The following is a 23,330-nucleotide window of genomic DNA, read 5'->3' on the forward strand; positions in this document are numbered from 1 at the left end:
AGCTGGGATGAAAAAGGTAATAAATGCTCTCAATTAAAGAGATATTAATAACCAAAGCACCAAAGTTAGCCATTAAGTATCTCCTTATCGGTATATAATTGGATAAAATAATATTAAAAATATTTGTACACAAAATTTGAATTTAACAGAACTACGATCTTCCAATTTATTATTAATTTAGGATCTTAGAACTAAACTATGTTTTTCTTTATGTTTATTGAAGTGTCCTATAGCAATCTGAATAGGATAATTTCAATATATTTCCGTTTTGAAAATTGCCTATTATATTGGACATTAAAGTCGAATTGTAATAGAAAATATTTTTGTTACTTGTTTGTTTTTAGTAATAGTCATAAAAATTACAAAAATTCTCGTAAAATATTTTGAAGTACTCAAAAATTACAATATACATTTGAGGATTTGTTTGGAGCGTGACTTTTTTTTCTTCATTGAGTTAGATAAATGGTAGTATTATATTTGTCTTTTCAGGAACTTATATTTTTTTGTTAAAATTTTATTTACTAAAATATAATGTTTAATAATATATATATGAATTTTAAAAATTATGTATTTATTTGATCGACTAGTAAATTAAAAGTTGAGTGATCGACCAAATTATAATAATGCACGTACCAACTAAGCAGCTACAAATATATCCAAGTAGCATAAATCCAAATTAGTGAAATTACCTATGCAGTGAAGAACACATGCTTAACACGCGGTAGCTATTCCATCAACCATATGCTAGCATCTCCTTTTTACCTCCCTTAGCATTCTCGTCGTCTTCTTCCACAGTTCCACTGCCCCGGTCCCAAAACGAGTGTCCTTTTTCTCTTCTGCATATTCATTCCGATACACACCCTTAAAATCCATCTCCTTTTCTCCGACGACTCACTCTCTATTCTCTTCTACTACTCTCCCCATAGATAGATCCACCAAAATTCAAACCCTAAACCCCCAAAACGGCACTGTCTGATTCAAATCCAAGCCACCAGAATTGCATCCTCGATCCAAGCTGGAGCAGTTGAAGACAATTGGCAGGGAGCTCGCAATGGGCTCCCAAGGCGGATTTGGACAGTCCAAAGAGTTTCTCGACCTAATCAAATCCATCGGCGAAGCGCGATCCAAAGCTGAAGAAGATCGAATCGTGATTAACGAGATCGAAACCCTTAAAAAACGAATCATCGAGCCTGATATACCTAAAAGGAAGATGAAAGAGTACATAATACGATTAGTGTATGTCGAGATGTTAGGCCACGATGCATCGTTTGGGTACATACATGCTGTGAAAATGACACATGATGATAATTTGCATCTTAAACGTACTGGTTATTTAGCTGTGACGCTTTTTCTGAATGAGGATCATGACTTGATTATCTTGATTGTGAATACTATTCAGAAGGACTTGAAATCGGATAATTATTTGGTCGTTTGCGCTGCATTGAATGCCGTTTGTAAGTTGATTAATGAGGAGACTATTCCAGCAGTGCTGCCACAGGTGGTGGAGTTGTTAGGGCATTCTAAAGAAGCTGTTAGGAAAAAGGCTGTCATGGCACTTCATCGTTTTTTCCAGAAATCGCCATCGTCCGTTAGCCATCTTGTCTCCAATTTCCGAAAGGTTCATTCTTTTGCTTATGTTTTGTGTTTATCAGTAATTGTTGAATTGATTGTCGAGACTACATTGTCATGTGGTGCCTGCGTTGCATCCTTTTGTGGCAAGGATGTGGAGTAAATGTATTATTGAGGAAATTAGATGCATTCGTTATAAATTATGCAGAAATTAATGCTGTATTATTTGATGCGGGATAGAATTTCCTATAAGAATACATGTGTTAGCAATATATGGGTAAGAGTACTTAAAGAATAAAGATGCCCTTGCAGTTATTAATTTATTATGGCCTCATTTCCTTGCTTCTAAATTAGTCCTACGGGAAAAAATTATGAAAATTACTCGTGTTTGAGTTCAAGATTTGGAGGATGTTACAAGGCATCGCCCAGTGAAAATTTATGTCAAAAATAGTGTAAGTTTGAATTTTTAACACTTTTTGAGAATGGTGGTGTCCGAGCCAGGTTGTGCACACCTCGACTATGCCACCGGGTACCTACTACTCCCCACCAACATAGGTACCGTGTAACTCCGCCCATCAAGGCTTAGGCAGATAGGAAGAAATTTGCTTTTCTAACACTGTCTGTTAAGCTGTACAGTGGAGAAAAATAGGATCTGTTGATTTTTATTGAACTTTTATTTCTAGTGATTTTGTGAAGGTCCAGAGGATGTTAGTGACCTTAGTATGGTGTTATACCAAAAAGGAGAGGATTGAGGTGATGGGTAAAATTATAAGAAGAAATGTAAGATATAAGTGATGTCATGGTAGATAATGAACTAAAGCTTGTGCACATTGAAAGGGATGTCGATGATATTTTCATCTGGCATTTGAAGAGAAAATGATCTTTTATGGTTTTAACTGATTCTGTTTTATTTTTAATGATTATTTTGGTTTGCAGAGGCTATGTGACAATGATCCTGGCGTAATGGGTGCTACACTTTGTCCTCTTTATGATCTTATTGCTGCAGATGTTAATTCTTATAAGGATTTGGTTGTCAGCTTTGTAAGCATTCTAAAACAAGTAGCGGAACGGAGGTTGCCCAAGAGTTATGATTATCATCAGATGCCTGCTCCATTCATTCAGGTAATTTTAATCAAATTTCTAGTTGCTCTCTTGCATGAGATGCACTTAAATTTTCTTTGTAAAAGGCTAAAGGCTGGAAAGATTGTATTTTTATGTGCCTTGTCTTGATGCAAATGTTCTCTCAAATTCTGGAGTGGCCATTCAAGTCCATGCTACCATCTCACTTCTGAGGGCTGGACCTCTGATTTGGCTGAGGTTTGAATCCTTCCATCCAAAAAGTTATTATTTCTATGCAAAATATAGATTGCTTCTTTAACGATGTCATTGAGATAAAATTAGTAGATCCATAGAAGAGGAAGGTAGTTAACCTAGTAGAATTAAGAGCTTCAAGAAGTCAATTATTCAATTGCATTTGAGGTGTAGTTTTATGTGGAACCATTATATTTATCTCTGCCATTGAAATGCTAAAAGCCTTTATATGTCTATGCATATGCATACAACTATACATACAGTTTTATTTTGTATTTCAATTTTGATGAGTCACTTAAGATCAATCTGTGGTCTAGTTTGTCCCTTGTCAATCTTAATCTTTTTGACATTATTATCAGTGATTGTCTTTCTTGGCTTTGTCCTTGGTATTGCTTTTTAACTAATCCACCTTTCTACAAGCTTCTACTATGTTGTGAAAATAGTTATACTATTCAGTGAGATAAAATCTCAAAATATCAAAGCTGTTTTCTAATTATTCTTGGTATGTCGCTGAAACACTGTTTAAACTTGATATTTGAAAATAGAAAATTGGCTAATATCAACTTTCTAAGATCACCAAATCTAAGAATATAGCTGACCCCAAACTTATATAAAAAAATATAGCTGAGGATTTTGTACTAGAGGCGTAGATGATTGTTAGATTAACCAAATATATGGGTAACTTGATTCTTTGAATGTCTCTAGCAAAAACGAGTTTCCGCCGTTAAGATTTTCTGGCCTTGCAGAGTATCTAATCTTTTGCAAATAGAAAATGATTCCATATAAAGGTGATGAAGAACTAACTACTTCTGCCTATCAACAAGTAAACCATGTCAATTTGCTGGCTTTACATTAACTTTAGGGTCAATATAACTCGTAACAAAAATTATGTCGCTATAAGATGCAATACACTATGTTTTGTTTGGGTGGAAATGGAAATGTTTGACATCGACGAAATTGGAGAAGGGCAGGTTAAGTTATTCCCTCCTCTGGCAAGTAAGTTAAAGAGAGATAAAATAGGAGGTTTAGGAGCCTCCGGGTCAGCTTTCACAGCTTCCCACCCCTCTGGAACAGGAAGACAACGGGGAATAATATCTCTTCTACTTCTCTGTTTTATTCAGTGTTGTCAAAGGCGCGCTTAAGCCCTGAAGCAAGGCTCAAAACAGGTTGAGAGCTTTGCCTCGCTTCGTGGGCGCTTTAGTATCGCATCATGTCTCTTAGGCATACGTTTACTTGCCAATGAGTGTAATCCTGAAAAGGCATCATTAAACAATTGATATTTCACTTTATCGTAATTTTTTTTCAATTTCTTTCACCGTATATTTGTTATTCATGCTTATAATTATTAGTGTTAGACTACATATACATATTTTTACGTTTTCTTCAGTTGCGCCTTTTTTCATTAAAGCCCACGCTTTATTTGCGCTTTGCGCTTATAGCCCCAACAGACCTTAGAGCTTTTTTGCGCTTTTCGCCTTTGATAGCACTAGTTTTGTTATGAACCAATTACTTTTGCTTCGCTGTACTCTTTTTTGAACCAAAACTAATGTTAGTTTCTTCATTTTCGCATGGTTGAGAGGAATTTTTTTTGCTGCTGACTTCCTTAATCAAATGTGATATTACTAGTTTAATTCACAGAACAATAGGGAGGAAAAGTAAAAGGCAGTGATATTCACATGCAAAGTTGTCATCTTTATTGGCTTAACACAGTGTAGAACTTGTATAGAAGAACCAGTAGCTTATTGAATAAGTAGTGCAAGCAATCTGATGGGGAATGTAACTATTGATTTGAGAAGTCTTTTTCCATTAATCCTCTTACTTATCTGCTCTTAGAGATTTTTCAAACTGTTCTGTTGTCTATTCGTTCTACTTTTCGACAAGAAATGGATCTCTACTTGTAAGCTCAGTTGATGTTCTTTACGTGCAGATCAAATTGTTGAAAATTCTGGCACTACTGGGAAGCAGTGACAAAAAAGCCAGTGAACAAATGTATACTATTGTTGGTGACATTATGAGAAAAAGTGATTCAACCAGTAATATAGGAAATGCTATTCTATATGAGTGCATATGTTGTGTTTCCTCAATACATCCTAACCCCAAGGTATTAGAATCTGCGGCAGAAGCAGTTGCCAAATTTTTGAAGGTTTGTCTTCTTTATCCTCCTGCGTGTACCTTTTTGTTGCCGTGCCTCTTACTTTTTCTATGTTAGAAGCTAATTTCTTTCAATATTACCTGGTGCACAGAATGATAGCCATAATCTAAAGTACTTGGGGATTGATGCGCTTGGTAGATTGATAAAGATAAGTGCAGAAATTGCTGAGCAGCACCAACTAGCAGTGATTGATTGTTTAGAGGTTAGAAATGTTGCTTCTCAGGTTTCTTGTAAACAAAGGATATTTCAAGTTATGGAGCCATCACAATGTTGGCTTGGCTTTCCTTTCTGTTTATGGCTGCAATACATAGCTAGAATATTCAGCTATTTTATTTCAGCAATGTGGCACCTTTATTTGTGTTTTGCGCGTTTTTTTCAAACTGTAGCTGGTTATTGCTTTGAATTTATTGTGGATTGCAAGATCAGGAGAACTCCAACATAATTTGATTGAGATGTGTGACCCTAGTCTTCTGAACCATGCCATATCAAACATATTAAAAGGTTTAAGCATTTCGGTTGTTTTCTATCAACAAATGGTTGGTAATACTATTTCCAAAAAGAAAAGATGAAAAGAAAAGAGACTGATTTTATTTTTTTAACAATAAAAAATTAGCCTCTTTCTCTTCTTTTTCTCTTTGGAGATATTGGTTAATTCAAAGAAGATCAAGTTGATGCCACCAAAAGAGTCAATGAACCAGGTAGGTGAATGCCTCCAAATAGAATGGAGCTTCTTTTCCTTCCACCCCCCAAATGCTTCTTATTACCTTCATTGATGAAAAATCTGGAAAACTTTTGATCATTTTTATGGAGTGCCCAATTACATTGAGTACTAGTATTGTCTTACTTCCCAAGTTGAATCAAAAGCCGAAGACATATAACTATGTAGACTTTGCTTCTTTCCTTTCTTATGCAGTTGAAACCAAATTTTCTTCTGAAGGTCTAAAATTTGGACTATCTGTTTAACACCCGTAACCACCCTCTGCCCACATTTCAGTAGAATTTTTTGGGTGAAATTAACCATTTTCTTGAGCAAGCCTTGGCATTTTTAGTTCAACTTTAAAATAATTTCCTTTTTTTCTTCCTCTTGCAAGGTAGAATAAAGAAATTCTACCTTGAAAAAGAGTTTTTGAAGTTGTTTTGAAAAATAATTTTTGAAAGTCGAAGTTGTGTTAGGACATGCATTTTATTTGTCTCTCCGCCCTTCAAGGGTAGGGGTAAGGCTGCGTACATCCTACCCTCCCCAGACCCCACTTGTGGGATTATACCGGGTTGTTATTGTTGAGTGGAAGAAAAATTTTCACCAAAAAACTGCCATAAACCAGTTTTTGTGAACTTGGAAATTTTGAAATTTTTCCCCCAAAACATGATCATATTTCATAAACAAACAATGTTTTCAAATTTTTGTGAAAAAATGAAGCCAAAATCTATGGCCAAACGGGAGCTAAGTGACAACTGCTGGAACTTTGGATTTTAATTAAGATAATTATTCGATTTAGTGATTAATGGTATATTACATTTCTTTAAAGGCCATATTTTGAGACATGTAACCAACGGGTTATGGGCTTTTCTTTTGCCTAACTTCTAACTATCTTTTGTCCTACCATAGTTCAGGTTTTTTCTTTACAATATGGCTAATTAGCTATGGAGTTTGTTTTATGGTGTATCTTTTCGTGAGGGTATAACTTTATTCATCTTGATGCTGTTAGAGAAATGGAAACTTGCTCAATTTATTCATTTTCCAAAAAGGAACAGTTTCCTCCCTTTCTTACAGAGATAGCTATTAATCAATATGGTTTAGAAGATGGAGATGCTTTCTACGCTGTTCCCTTTATGAGGCCATCCATTGTAATACAGGACCCAGATGACACACTGAAGCGGAAGACTTTTGAGCTGCTGTATAAAATGACAAAGCCATCGAATGTAGAAGTTATTGTCGACCGTATGATTGATTACATGATGAGTATAAATGATAACCATTACAAAACTGAGATAGCCTCCAGATGTGTCGAACTGGCTGAGCAGTTTGCACCGAGCAATCAATGGTTTATCCAGGTCAATTTAGCATAGCAAATTAATTTTTCATAGCATTTGCTCTATTCTAGTACCAACTACCATGTTTTTTGACGTGCTTACAGACCATGAATAAAGTGTTTGAGCACGCAGGAGATCTAGTGAATTTAAAGGTGGCCCACAACTTGATGCGGCTGATTGCCGAGGGATTTGGAGAGGATGATGATACTGCAGATACCCAGCTGAGATCATCAGCTGTACGTGTTTTTAACTTTTTGCTTCGATTGGTGCTGAATTTCTTTTTTCAGCTTTAATGGGTATTCATCATTGGTGATAAACAATACAATCCTGAGCCTACGTTTTGGAATACTTGTATATATGATTTTTTTCCCATGCAATAATAATTACTGTACTTCATATAGAAAACACATTACTTCCCTGAGCCTGTTTAATCTTTTGAATTTAGTTTGTTTTCTCTCAGATGGAAAATTTTAAAAGGCTAAGAGCTAGCATAACTTGGATAGAATCTGGTCAAACCGAAGTAACAAGCTTGATAAAAAGATACGTTTAGATAGCTATTAGCTTATCAACAAAAAAGAAAAAAGAAAAAAAGAAATGTTTAGATAACTATTATGCTAGAAATTGTTGGCTTGTCTTCTTATTTTCATTTAAGTAGTATTCTAAGCTATAGTTTATTTCTTACTGAAAGGTGGTTTTGGTAGTTGAGATACCTGAGGTAATTTAATATCTAGATCGTTTTAAAGGACCCTCCCGGGGGTCTTATTCTATCAGTTGCATACATGCATTAGAGGGAATTATTGAATACTTTGTTAAAATTTTGTTCTCTGTTCTGATGGCTGGAGAGTAAGCTAATAAATCATCTGTTAGTGTTAATTCGTAAGTAACTTAAATTGTGTGATTATTCCTTGTTTCTCTGTCATGCCAAGCTGAAAATTTGAAATACTCTTGTTGCAAATTCTGGATAATCTTATGTTAAGTGTTATTATTCTGCAATTACCAATAAAAAAAGTGTTAGCAATCTGCACTTTATTAAAGGGCCCCGCATTATCTACGTCTTTACACCCCTTTTTCTCTTTAACTTGCTCATGTTGTATATAATTGCACAGAAGATATTGTTTTTTTATATTCTGTTTTTGTGCCTCTAACAGATTACACTTTTGATTGGTTGCAGGTGGAGTCATATTTGCGCATCATGGGAGAGCCAAAACTCCCCTCTGCATTTCTCCAAGTAGGTTTTCAAACCAGCCCCCCACCTATTTACAGTAATAAAATGTTGCCATGCTCAAATGTCACACATATATGTAATGTTCTCAGTTCACCTCTTCTGGTGCTTAACTCATAACCTTGTGAGTTGCAGGTTATTTGCTGGGTCTTGGGGGAGTATGGAACTGCTGATGGGAAGTATTCTGCCTCCTATATCACAGGGAAAATATGTGATATTGCTGAGGCTCATTCAACTGATGACATGGTCAAGGTATGCGTGATCCAATTGCTGCTCTATATCAGCTGCGATCTTCTAGTATGAGCTGTTTATGTATTACGATACACTTTGATCTTAAAAGCTAGTAAACAGATGAAAAGTCACCTAATGGCATTTGTTCTATTTTGATAAGCTTCCTCAATTTTCTGGCTTTCAGAATCCTTTACCCTCTTTGCCCTTTGTTCTCCTTTAACTCGACAACCCTAGTTGAGTATGTGATCTAAACAACGTGGGAGGATAGCCCCCAAGTCTGTTCTATGATGTGGTATGATTGTCCAGGACATGAGGTCCTTGAATTGTGTGTTTAGATATCTCCTACTGTCTTATACCGTTTGTATCATATTCATTTTGATGACAAGTTGATTTTTTATCTCATTACGCATAAAAATCAATTTTTGGAACTTAGTATAGCGTCTACTTGACTTTTCAAAAGAACCTTGTAAATACTTATTAATGCTGCGAAGTTGGTTCAATAACAGCAGGCTGAAATTTTAGGTGATCTATTGCATATCCTGAGTACTGTAAGGGTTTTGATGGCTTTCTTTTTTTGTCTAGTACTCTGTGTTCCTTAGTCACTTCTCAAGACAAACAAAAGGAAATTTTACAAGTATGTTCCTCTGAAGGTGGATCAAACCTTCTTCTCTGTTTTTCTTTTTCCTTGTTTTGACAACATGCTGAATTTCTTTGAAGAAGAAATAGGGGCAACCACTCATTTCTATGGTTGCAAGAGATTAGGTTATTTTGTTGGTATGGAGAGTAAGCAAACAAGAATATTTTTGAGCTATATACTGGTTCTACTGGGAAGAAAAGACCTCTTTTTATAACCGAGAAATCCCGAGGTAATGGGCCCGCCCTATACTCTTCTCCACTTAAATACCAGACTGTTCTCTTCGGCAGGGTTCGAACCCGTAACGTGCGCCAAACCCGCACTTTGTGCTCTTAGCATTAGACCAAAGACCTTGGGGCTATTGCGAAGAGAAGACTTGTAGGCGCAGACAATGCATGTGTAGCTGGTGCTAAGAAGTTACATCTTTACTTTTATGGAACTTGGAAATTCTTAAATTTTCCCTAATACTGGAGATATATGCCAACAAGGATAGAGTTTTGATAGGCTTCTGCAACTTACATTATTGGTTACTTCATCGAAAACTTACATTATTGGTTTACAAGTGAAATTATTCTTGGCAAGTAGCATTGAATGCATCAGATTCTTCCTGTTTTAGGGATACCTATTTGTTATAGTGAAACTATTTGACATGTTGCTTGTTGATCTTTATGTACTAGTATTAGTCTTAAAAGTGTAAAACCTTCTCTCCGGTGCTAATACCATATTACATGGGTACCTTTGAGGTTGCATGTTGTGCAGGCGCTCTTGTACTTATGCATTGGGTATTTCTTCACGGTGTTTCTATTATCCTAATTTCAGTATACTGCACCCACACTATAATATACACTCTTAAAAGTTGAACTCTTTATGGATTTTTGTTTCTTCTTTTATAGGCTTATGCAGTATCGGCACTTATGAAAGTATATTCATTTGAAATAGCAGCTGGGAGGAAAGTGGACATGTTGCCTGAGGTAAGTAAATCAACTTTCGAGCCGTCAGTCAGTATTTTTTCCCTTTGGACAAGATTGATTGAGACGTACTAGTGTTTGTTTTCGTTTATTTTGCTGACTCCCTGATTGTATCTTTTGGTATGTGATGTGATCTGCACCTCTTGGCTACATGTTGAATAAACTCTCTTGTCTACTGTCAAAGAATAAAAAGTACTTAGAAAGGGAGAAAAAACGATACTCATTTTTGCAGATGCAGAATAACCATCTTGTTCTATTTTATACTTTAATGGGTGGTGGGAAGCTTAGATAACCATGAAATATAAATTCTCATGAAGAGCTTAACACTTCTATATTAATCAAATGAGTTCTCATGAGGGCAAAAAAATGAGAATGAACTTTTTATCTTTGTATTTCTCGCAAGGAATAAAAGAATCTTATTGCTTTAATACGTCTGTTCCATAAAAGACCATTTTAGTATTGGAATGGAATGAGCTCGACTAGAGTGGAATGGATATGGAGGATTCATACAACCAATCCCAACTAGTTCGGGATTTGAGGCATATTGATTGATTGCTTACTTGTTAAAAATGAAATTGCTTCCATAATATGAAAAAAGGGGAAAAGCAGGCCGCCTCCCCATTATATTGAAGTAAGGCAAGACTCTTCTAGTCCGTTTAGTTGCTGGTTAGAAAGGAGTTATACATGTATTAACACTAGCATAGCTCAAGGATTTTTGGTACCTTAAAATAGCTATTAGCTTATTTTGATTTGATAGAGAGGTCATATGCAAGCTCCAGAAATTACAGGGAGGTAAATTCTTTTAGCCCAGAGAGACTTCTTCTGGATCAACACAATGTTGAACCTTTTGGGAACCAAACTTCCTTAACCATTTATAGCTGACTACAAGCTTCAATACACCTCTAGCATTATTATCAAAACTTCACAAAACCAAATGGAATACGTTTTTCATTATTAAGAGGACAAGCTTCAATATGCCTCTAGCATATTCTCGAATCTTCACTTATCCAAATGGAATGCATTTTTCATTATTAAGTGCAGTATAGCCTACAAATAGTGTCCAATTGACACACAACATCTGTGAAGCATACCGACCTTTTTCGGTAGCTGCAATATTATTCCATGTTGTGTAAGATATGTGATCAAGCTACTCTTTCCAGTTCAGCTGACCTCACTTCTTAGTTCATAGTTTGGAAAAAGAAAGTTTAATTACCTTAATTATATTGCTTTCTTTAGACTATTTATTCTGTGGTGGTCTATCAATTTTGAATTTATAACTCTGGCTGGATAGTGGAATGACTGATGGTTTACTATAATCAGTTGAGCCACAAATTTGAGTGATGCCAAAAGTAGGTAAACTCCGTTTTCCAATGAACTGTATCGATTCCTTTCTTGGGCCGTGCAAAATTAATGAGCAATACATCCAATATGAAATGAAGAGAGTAATTGTTCTCACATAGAGAAGGAAGTAAAATGCTGTGGGTCTAAACTGTGAGTCAGATTGGTGAAAATTGTTAAACAGATATCAGTAAAAATTACTCCTGATAGGGAAGACCATTCACCAGAAAGTAAGAAAGTCCTATTTGGTTTACAGTGAGAACAAGCGAAATTGCAACCAGAGGAACAGTAGATGCTTTGATGGAATCTCAACTCCAAATCACTCTCTCAAAGCTAGATGCCTACTAAATCTTTTTTGCTGGTCTAAGATAGCTACTGTAATTAGTGCTGACCAATTTTTGGATTTTGTTTGTTCCCTTGTCTTAGATTGACACACTGTAAAGGGACTAGCTTTCTTTTACTTATGCATCTCAACTTGTATCTATGCATCTTCATGATTCTTTTGGTAATGTAACTCCTTACTTCATCCCAAAAAAAAGAAAAAAAGAAATTGAAATTGGAGCCATCCACCACCTAAAGAGTAGGAGTTCAAAGTTAAATAAGTGAGGCGTCCTACTAACCTAACAGTAGTTTGCTTTTTTTGATTAGACAGTTGATTGAAAAAATTGTATAACATGGCTGATGGCTTTATAGAAATTATCTTGATGAACTATGCAAAATGTAGCCCCAACTCCATCTTAATTTGCCAGGTCCTTTTTGTATTGTTGAGCAACTTGGCCTTCTGTTTTATGGCTTCTAGTAGTAGCAGTACTTAGTGAGATTTATCATCATGTATGTCATCTTCCAAAAACAGGGGAAGGGAAAAAAATAGAATGCTAGATTTTCTTTCAAACTTTAATAAGAATTTCCAACTGCTGAAGTATCTGCTTATTGCAGTGTGAATCATTCATTGAAGAGTTGTTAGCATCACACTCAACAGATTTACAGCAACGAGCATATGAACTTCAAGCAGTTGTTGGTTTAGATGCTCGCGCTGTTGAAAATATTATGCCAATGGATGCTAGTTGTGAAGACATTGAGGTAAGGACTTTGCCAGAATCTATTTCATGTTTCTTAACCAAAGCTATTTCTCAAGTTATAAGCAGGCTTAGACATATTGTCTGGGTTGTTAGATATTCATGTTTTTACCGCATGTCCATTTGATGAGTATTACAGTACGTGCATGCATCTTGTTTAAGGGTGTTGTTACTGATCAATTCTGTTCTGGATTCATCATCAGTAGGCAGATAGTGTAGTTGAATATAACTGGTCTTTTCATTCTCGTATCATCCAGTTTGGCTCCCTCCCCCCCAAAAAAAAAAAAAAACAAAAAGAAAAGAAAAGAAGCTTGTTTTGACTGTTTTGAAAAACCACGGGTCTATCTGTTCATAGTAGACCTTATATCACTGATGTGTTGGGAACTTTTGGAAAAAAAATCGGCATGCTTATTTTTCGGAAAATTTGTGGAGATGGCTCTGTCCTCTCTTGCTATCCTGTGTAAGACATATTGTTTGAAATTGCCTTACTCATCTTGGTGCTTCATATCTATTCCTTAGCTGCTTTTCTGGGGATGAGAACTAAAATGTTAGGGTGGTGATAATTCGTGTTGCGGGTTTCATATTACCAACTTATTTTCTCTGGTGATGATAGTGAAAAAGGTTAAGGTGATAATATGTGCTTGTAGATTTGATGTTTTGACCTATTTTTGTTGCTGGAAAGATATGATTCAGTCTACTCTCTGTCACAGGACTCAATATTTTCTTTTTCTATCTTGTTTTTGTTTAAACCAAGTGCAACTAATATGAAAATTTTCTGCAGGTTGATAGAGAACTATCTTTTCTCAATGGTTATGTTCAAGAGTCGCTGAATAAGGGGGCTCAACCCTATATTCCTGAGAATGCGCGATCAGGAGCTTTAACTATCAGCAATTTTAGACATGAAGAACAGCATGGATCCTCAGGACATTCTCTTAGATTTGAAGCCTATGAGCTTCCAAAACCCTCTGTGCCATCAAGACCTTCTCCAGTCCCGCCAGTATTCTCAACTGAACTTGTTCCGGTACCAGAACCAACTTATCACACCGAGTTTCATGAAGCTGTTGCACCAAAGTTGTCCGCATCTGGTACAGGCTCATCTGAAATCAAGCTGCGACTTGATGGTGTTCAAAGAAAGTGGGGTAAGCAGACTTATTCTTCTTCCTCACCATCTACTTCAGACTCTGATACCTATAAGACTCAGAATGGAGCGACACAGCGTGATGTACCAAGCAGCTTAAGCTCAAAAACACGTGATTTATCTTATGAATCAAGAAGGCAACAAGAGGAAATTAATCCGGAAAAGCAAAAACTTGCTGCTTCCCTCTTTGGGGGTGCATCAAAATCTGAAAAAAGACCTGCTGGTGCTGGGCACAAGGCATCAAGGCCAAACAGCCATAATGCAGACAAGTCTCATTCAGAAAAGACTGGACCTTCTGATGGAGGTGCTGCAAAAGCAAGTCCCCAGCCACCTCCGGACTTGCTTGACTTGGGTGAACCAACTAGTATTAGTAGTGCAACTTCTGTGGATCCATTTAAGCAATTAGAGGGCTTGCTTGACTTAAACGAAGGTACTCGAGCTCCAGATTCTAGTGGAGATAGTGCTACTAAAGCGCCTGATTTTATGTCTCTTTATGGGGACACTTCCTTCAGTGGGCAGAATATGATGGGAACGGAAAATCTCCTTTCAACTGCTGAATTTTCACATGCATCCGACAGAAATGGCCATGGAACAGGAAGTACAGTTGCAAATTCAACACAATTAAGTAAGGGCCCGAATCTTAAAGATGCTTTGGAAAAAGATGCACTTGTGAGGCAAATGGGTGTGACACCAACAAGTCAGAATCCCAACTTATTCAAGGATTTGCTTGGATAAAGTACATGGACATGGGTATGTGTTGGAAGTCTAGTTAGGCCTTGTTGTAGAGTCTTTGTTGATTGAACTAGATCTGTGGTGCTGGAAAGCTACAAATATATTTGTTGGCAAAATTTACAATTGAAAATACAATTTGCGAGGAGCTAATTGTCGTATGAGCCTGGTATTCTGCGTAGCAATTGCACATGGAAAAGTTTATGTGAAAATGGTTTTGACTGGTAAGAAATAGGTGAAGCCACTTGAGCTTTTGACTTTGAGGTTTCCAGAGTAAAAAGGCTGGCATGTTTTTGGCGCAGTCACGACCATAGGTTTGCCATGTGCTTCAAGACGTATCAAAGTTGTGTTTTATGTGGATCTTCCTTTTCCTCTTATCTTATTGATACTATTCTTTTTGCTTTTTCCTGGAGGCGAACTGTACCATTTGGAGAGGTATTGTACCCTTATATGATGTTGTAAAGCAATAAGCAATTTCTCAGCTTAAATTGATACTGGCTTTATCAGTTGAATGTGGATTCAGTTCGAAGGCTGCTTTGCAGAAGCTTTGTTGTTTCTAGATAGCATGTTTGACTATATTAAGAGTCTAGTTTGATGAAGGAGCTCAATAATGTTATATCTGCAGCTTTTCAGTTCTATGTTGAAGGCGCTACATATATTGGCTTATAAGAAATCCAATTCCTAGACCAATGAGATTGGTTGTATAAGGATCATTTTCTTCTGACAGTGGTTGCATAATGGAACTTGTTTAGTAGGAGCATTATTATTTGTTTATTCTGTTTTCCTTAGTCGTTCATGACTAGTGTTGTACAACAAGTGGAACTATGCATAATTTCACCACTAAAGCTAGAAAACTAAAATAATGATATTTGACGAACAAGATGTACTAATGATTACACTTTACACTAATTGGTAATTCTGTGCAACACTAATCATTAGAACATGAAAGTTTTGGTCCCTCAGCTTTCTTGCCTGGAGATGCTTTACGCATCAGGAACATTTTTGACGAGAGGATTGTGGGTCAAAATCCAATAATGCATAGGAGAGAGGTTGAGTTATATTTTTGTTTTCTACTTTGTTTGTTGAACAGAAGCCATACAAGTTGTATACATCACAGAGTCTTATGTAAGGACACGTTTTCTGACTGTTAGTCGGGACCAGATATATGATATACTGTAGTCGATATACAATAGCCCGAAGCTTCCAATGGTTGAGGGATAAAACTGTTTTTAAGTATTTTCTTTAATACAACAAGGGAAAAGCATTCCTTAGTCTAAGCTAGTTTTTACTTTCAGTCGCGAGACTATAACAAACAAAACATATACTACTGTTTAAGTACCTTGAGAGAGGGAGTATTAAATATGGAAAATAAAAGAGATTGCGACTAGGATTCAGCTTGTACTAGTTTCCTTTCTTCCTATATCTCACTGAACAAACATGGTGGGGCAGCTAAGATGGATAATCTATACATATTTGATTGAAAGACCCAATTAGTAGGAAGACGGATAAATGAAGGAACAAATCCATGAGATTTCAAAGGGGAAGATTGAGAAAAGCTTTCAACGCATTCAGGGAGTTCATTACTCAGATGATCATGCAACTGTCCAAAATTACCGGTTAAAATCATTTTACTTTCGTTTGTAACAGGAAAATCACTGGACTTTGTGTGTTGCACACTAATGGTCACTCAACATAAATTATCAAACTTTTCGGTAAAAAAAATGCGACATGGCAATCTACATGGCTTTTTTATATTTTTGAACCAAATAAAATAATTGACACCCAAACAAAACCTAAAAAATTTACTCATACACCCAACCTAACCTGCTAAAGGTGAATACTCACCCGCTAAATAAAGTGCATCGCTGCTATAAAAGCATCTCTTGTTCTGTAAAATAAATAACAACTCTCTTCTTCTTTTTGTTATATAACCTCGTACCCATTATTATTTTATAAAAAGTTTCCATGTTGCTCTTCCTCGTACCCATTATTATTTTAAGAAGAAAAAAATTAAGAGAATAAGAGACTCATCAATTGTGCAACCAAAATAATATCGAAAAAATCAAATGAGTCAGGAAAAGGTGTGTGGTTTCACATTGAAAATAGTTGCGTAATAAGAGCAATTGTGTAGTCACCAAGTTTTTAGGTTTTGTTTAGACGTCAATTATTTTATTCGATCCCAAAATATAAGAGTTCATGCGTACTGCCATGTCACATTTTTCTACCGAAAATTTGATAATTCCGGTTGAGTGACCATTTATGTGCAATAGTCATAGTCCAATGACTTTCTTTGTTACAAACAAAAGTAAAGTGACTTTAGTCCATAATTTTGAATAGTTAAATGATCTTCTGAGTAATTGACTCGGCATTCAAGATAAGAACAATTGACTGTAAATTATACTGCAGCAGTTATAGTCACTGTCACTCAATGAAGATATTCACATGCATTTGAGCTTAGAAGCTAGAACTGGTAATTAAATATACGGGGAAAAAACATGGAGGCGGTCACGAGAGGCAACTAGAAGAAACAAGACTTAATTGCCCTTGGAGTAAAACCAGTCTCTATATATACCTTTTATAATGTTTGTATAGACTATAGAGTAATGCCTACAAGAATATAATCTAATATTTGAAATTAATTTCCCTTGTCTAGGGGTGCTTCTTAACTAGAGGATCAAGTGTCTGATATGGTTTCATTAGCTCCAATTTCAAACTATTTGTTAAAGCTTTATGGCGCAAGCTTTCCTCTAAGAATGTTACTTATTACTTTGTTAAGTTCATATCCCAGCTCCCAACCACGACAGATATCTTTGGTCCTAATGAAAATGGTATGATTAACTCCGCCTATGAGCTTGTACATTTTCGTTCTTAGTCTGGATTGCAAAGGAAGGTTATAGTAGGCTGGCAATTACTAACCTACTAGCCAATACGCGATAAATATTTTTAATATATATAAATTTAAATGGAGAAACATGATAAGTGGAGAAAATATATATTTTTACTAAATGTTCTCGAAGAGACATCATATACCCAATTTATTTCGAACTGAGGTGTTGTTTTTGAACATGGTATGGTTTTCTTCAGAATTCAAACTGCTAATTAGCTAGCTTGTCCACAGCCTTTAATATATCCATGACTTTGTCAAACCACCTCGTTACGTTGGAATTTCTAAAACCATGTAATTGTCCAAAATCAATCTACAGTTGCTGAGAATAGTGAAGTTGGAAAACAAAAAGCTACAACTCAATAATATTGTCATAGTCATGCTTTAATAGGACTGAGAAATCTACAGTTATTTCAAAGTCAAATACTTTGAAATCTCCGTGGTGGTGTAAACTAGAGGAAGATCCTAGGAAGGTCGTTGTTGTTGCAGTAATGTTAAATATTTATTCGACGTTACGTTAAAGTCATTCAAAACTTCATTTATGAAGGGTTTGTTTGTAAAGTTAGAAGCCCCTTTGATATTTTTTTCATTTGCAAATAATTCCTTTTTGTTGATGTTTTTATTTATTTTTGTTTCTAATTGGTCAAAGCTCTAATTTTACCTTATAAAAATCATACAATTCCCTCATGGCAACGTTAGCCGTACTCACAGATGATATAAATGAAAGTACAAGAGGAGGGAGGGGGGTGTGAATTGTTGATTTTTATATTTTAATCACTACAAGTTGACTAGTTTTCTAATTAGTCGATTAGATGTAATAACGAGATAATAGTAAGAGCAGAATTTAAGATCAAGAAATAAAGTGCATGAATTAAAGACACCGAAAGTTTTATACTGGTTTGGATTCAATGTGAATCCTAGTCCAGTCCCCTTGGGTTGCAAGGGAGTTCTCTTTCAGTGAATGAGTTTCTCGAGTACAACGTGAATGGTGTGGTTTACACCAATGCCTCAGTTTCTATGTCACTCGTTTCTTTTTGATACAATGCCTCACCAGTATTTTTCTCTCTTTCTCCTCTATCTTGTTACACAACAGATCTAGTAGAGCAGTAGAACAAAGAGAGGGTATTTGGTTCGATCAAAGTATATTTATCTAAGGCTTAAGGATGTGTATAAATACTTTGTAGGAGACCGTTAATGCTGAAGAGATTTGACAACCCAAGAGATTTGATCCTTGGAAAGAAATTGATTCTTTCCAAGAATAAGGTTATTTGCCGTTGCTCTTCCTTGATGAGAGGACTTTGATAGCTTTCCTTCTACAGGTCTTGATAGCGCCGGGTTTACTCCTTGATTTTTGGTCCTTCTAGAAATAGCAGCTTGATTGATCATCTTGCAAGATCTTCGATGCTTCTTTTCCGCTTAAATCAATCTTTGATTGATTTTCTTGCCGGATCTTTTGTTGGTTGATTGATTTCTTCCTTTTGATTTCTTCGATTTTGGATGCTTTCCTTGAGTCCTTATACCAAAAGCAATTATATTATTTTTCATCATTAAAACTAAAATCTAACAATCTCCCCCTTTTTGATGATGACAAAATAATATATGTAAAGATCAGTTGACTTTCCTGTATTTTACTCCCCCTCAATGAGTGAAGTTGACTCCCCCTCAATAGGCGCTTCCTTTAGTCGATTTCTTCTGCAGGATCTCTGACTCCCCCTCAAGAGGTGCCGTTGGGATAGTATCTATAGTCGACTTCCCATGCAATGGATGTACCTGCACTACCTGCACGAAGATACATATCCTTTCTCCCCCTTTTTGGCATCAGCAAAGAGGGATAAGATAACGACACACTATATACTAAAACACGATTTATAGCATGATATTCTTGCAAAGTTATGGCAAAACAAAACATAATGTCTAAACAGCAAAAACAAAAGTAAACCAAAAAATCATCCAACGACTGGTTATCCAGTCCAAAAGAGCACAGCAAAAAATATTGTCTTAAACTTCCACATTAACGATGCAAGAAATAAGTAAGAGTGTTGCAAATCGCCTCCTTCAGTTAATCAAAGCTGGCATTGGCTGAGATAGTCACTCCATCAAGCCTGTCGTATACCTCCTTGAATGCCTTGACTGCGTTTTCCCTAACTCTAAGAACTGCAACTCTTATCTTTGAAACATCAGACCCTATCTCTTTTGAGATTGCATGGATATCTCCAATAGTGGACTGAGTAGCAGTGAGAAGATCTTTGATGGCGGACAACAGCTTGTCAATGGCAACTAGTTTCTCAGCAAGGTCAGGGACGCTGGGACTATGATGGGAAATAGAGGGTTTGGATTTTGGATCAGGTTGAGCATGTTTGACCTCACCTTCTTGTTTCTTAACCCATGAGCCCTTCACACACATATACCCCATACTTGCAAACGCTTTGGATTGTAAGATTTTGAAACAGAGATGAAGGGATATTTAGAGATGAAAATATTATGAGCTTCCAGAATGTGAGTGATGTCCATGCCATAAGGCAGACTGGTGGAATCATCAGCACTCTCAATCATAAAATTGATGAACCAAGAGGACAGTTTGATCTTGAGTTTTGTCACAAGGCAGTAGACAAGAAAGGTATCTCTTTGAGAGAAGGTGGAGAAAGAGCCAGTACGAGGAAGCAGAATACTTGTAACAATGTGGGCTAGAACACGAGTTTCAAAGCTAACATCACTTGCACCTAACTGGTTTGGGAGAGATTCAGATGGACACTCAACAATACACCGATTTGCTTGATCAAAAGTGATTTCAAAATCATCAGGCCAGGAATTTTTGAAAAGCATGGGAAAACCAGAACACTTATACTGGAAAATTGAATCAAACATGGTATTATCAAGAACAACACGCTTCCTTAACACTAAGAATTCCAACTTATCAGACTTACTGGAGCAAAGATTTGTGTAAAACATTTTCACTAGGGGTTCATAGACTTTAGGAGGGGAACAAAAAAGAATTTAGACCAGCTCTGATGAACAAACAGATCTTTTACCTTACAATTTAGGGCTTCTATGTCATCAAGGTCGATTACCCTCCCATGAGCAATTGGTTTGTCTTTCAAAGCAATGAAAAAATCTCTATTTGGAGAATCCTAGAAATTTAGGTCAGACTCTAAAGAACCAGAGAGATCTATTTTCGAATTCTTTGGAGTAAAGGATTCAGGGGGTTCTTCCATAGGTCTTTTTCCCAAGGCTTTTTCTCCTAAAGTATGAGAATGATCTGAGAGGTTCGCTTGAGAGGAGCAAAACCTTCCGAATGGTCGGACCCTAGGTCTACTTGTTCTGGAGGTTGAGATGGAGGTTTTGTTCTGGAGCGAGTCCTCTTCCTGGTAGAAGCAGAAGGATTTTTTGAGTGTTTGGCCATGGAAGAGCTTTTGGTGAGAGAAAGTTTTGGAGATGGTTTCCAGGCGATGGGGATGATGGAGATGATAAGATAGGATTTTAACGTGTTTTATGCCCCTACATGCTTATGCTTTAAGTATAAATTGCTACAAAATAGCCTCAAAATGCTCACAGGTTGTGCTTGATTGCAGGTTTGGTCGACAAAGTGACGAAATGTGAAAGATCGGCTCAAAAAAGGAGTGAAACCTGCTCAAGTATCAATGACCAAGAGAATTGAGGAAAAAGGGCCTAGTGCGGACCGCGCAAAAGTGGATGCGGCCGTACTAGGAGGTTCAGAGACATGGCATATTTAGTGGAAGTGCTTCGCGGCCGCGATTGGATTCTTGCGGTCCGCGGTCAGGCTACGCGGCCGCTTCACACTTTTGTGCGGTCCGCGTGAACGAGATTCAGAGAGTTGAAGTTTTGACAATTTCAAGCAATGCGCTCCGCGCTCCTTTATGTGCGGCCGCGCCGACCTCCATCGCGGCCGCGCTGCATTTCCACGCGGTCCGCAGTCCTCAACTTCAGAGAAGCAGAAACCAGAAGTCCAAGAGCCAGTGCGGCCGCGGTCCTTTTTGCGCAGTCCGCACTGACCCCGCAGGGGTATTTTTTGTCCAGTTTTTCCAGCCTAGTATAAATAGAACATTTTACCATTTTTAGGTTAAGTTTTATATCTCAGACATAGCTGCGCTCGTGAGACTCGATTTTGTAGCCATTTTCGGCACTTTTGCTCATTATTAATGATAGATTATTGTAGTTTCTTTTTAGTAATCAATTTATATGCTTAGTTCTTCATCTATTTCTTCAATTTCTGTATCTAGCATGACTAGCTAAACCTACTAGCTAGGGTTGTGGCCCAACCCTAGTGTGGGTAATTGATGGGTGTTGCCATCTAGGGTTAGATTGATTATGAGTGTTTGCTATTTGGGTTGATTTTATGTTTTTATTCAAGAATTTGTGGTTGCAAACACTGATTCAAGCTTTGTGGGTTTGACTCTTCTTGAGAAAGAGAGTCTATGACCCTAAAATTGACCCAACAAGGAATTGGGATGGACTCATGAGAAATGATAGTCCCAGTTAATGGGTTAAATCTCGAGAGAGTAATCACCCTATTTGAACCCTAGTTGCTTGATCTAATTGGCCTACCCAATTGGTCTCGAGAGAGTCAATTGGGCAAAATCACTCTCTCGACCGAAAGGTGTGAGAGTGGGTAGAATTGGTCAACGGTTATAGCATAAGCCCCAAATATGTCAATCTATCCTTAGTAACATCTACCCGTCAATTAGCCACCTAGGTAATTCCACGACCCTAGTGCCCTTCTTCCCATTAGATACAACTTAGCAATATTCTAGTAGCATAATTTAGCGTTAATCAATAGTTTATTCATAGTAGTTATAAAAAGCAAAAAAACCAAGAATGTTTGAAGTGACATTAGGAGTACAAACACATCTCTAGACTAGACAGAAAATCCAACTCCACTACTAGCTCCCTGTGGAAATCGATCCCGACCACTATTCGGGCAAAAGCTATTGCGACCCGCTCTTCCTACCTTGGTGTAGTGTCGAGTTGGCAGCGATCAGGAGACTGAAAAGGATTTTCAGGTATCAAAAGGAGGGTTTCTGATGGCTGAGTACAGAAAAGGAAGGGGTTTTCAGTTGAACAAACGTGATGATTGGTTTTCCTTCTTTGAACTCTGTAACTGATGTGAAAAGAGAGGAAAAGAAAGGGAATTCAGAGGCGTAATTAATGATCAGAAAACAACAACATAGTTTGAACATTAGGCATACAAAAAGTAATAGTAACACATAGGTCCTATTATTAATGATTAATGCAAACAATACCAAGTAATTCTCTTAAAAAGAAAAATCTGTCCTCTAGTAATGGCTTAGTAAAGATATCCGCTAATTGATCAGTAGTTCCAACAAAAGATAGTTCTATATTTACCTTAAGAATATTATCTCTAATAAAATGTTGCTTGATGTCTATATTCTTTGCCCTAGAATGATGCACAGGATTTTTAGAAAGACATATGCACTAGAGTTATCACAGAAAATTGGAGTGGGTTTAAAGAATAAATTCATAGTCACCCAATTGATGAGACATCCATAGTAATTGTGCACAACATTGTCCAATGGCGATATACTCAGCCTCAGTTGTGGATAATGCGACTGATCCTTGCTTTTTACTGTTCCAAGATATCAGTGCCTTTCCAAGTAATTGGCATGTCCCACTGGTGCTTTTTCTGTCTTCCTTATCACCAGCAATCAACATCTGAAAAACCTTCTAATTTAAAATTGTTAGATTGTGGATACAATAATACGTGAGAGACAGTTCCAATGAGATATCGAATAATTCTCTTTACTGCAGTCAGATGTGATTCCTTAGGAGCTTACTGAAACCTGGCACATTTACAGACACTAAACACAATATCTGGTCGACTAGCAGTTAGATAAAGTAGTGAACCAATCATTCCACGATACTTAATTTCATCAACAAGAATTCCATGTTCATCTTTGTCGAGACTTGTTGAAGGACTCATTGGTGTGCCAATAGCTTTAGCATTGCTCATACCGAACTTTTGAATCAACTCTTTTGTATATTTTGTCATATGAACGTTACTTCTTCAGATT

The 23,330-nt window shown here is 36.7% G+C and overlaps 1 protein-coding gene across 1 annotated transcript; it reads left to right on the forward strand.

The window, feature by feature from the left end:
- The first annotated feature begins 673 nt into the window (after positions 1-673).
- LOC109218694 (AP-4 complex subunit epsilon) lies at positions 674-15,159 on the forward strand. The gene is made up of 11 exons (XM_019383065.1): positions 674-1,618; positions 2,506-2,691; positions 4,808-5,023; positions 5,124-5,234; positions 6,887-7,084; positions 7,168-7,299; positions 8,235-8,291; positions 8,421-8,537; positions 10,044-10,121; positions 12,393-12,536; positions 13,314-15,159. The coding sequence occupies exons 1-11, from the start codon at positions 1,052-1,054 to the stop codon at positions 14,403-14,405; spliced, it is 2,898 nt and encodes a 965-aa protein (XP_019238610.1). The 5' UTR covers positions 674-1,051; the 3' UTR covers positions 14,406-15,159.
- Positions 15,160-23,330: the final 8,171 nt, after the last annotated feature.

This window comes from Nicotiana attenuata, unplaced genomic scaffold, assembly GCF_001879085.1.
Source record: "Nicotiana attenuata strain UT unplaced genomic scaffold, NIATTr2, whole genome shotgun sequence".
Taxonomy (NCBI): Eukaryota; Viridiplantae; Streptophyta; class Magnoliopsida; order Solanales; family Solanaceae; genus Nicotiana; species Nicotiana attenuata.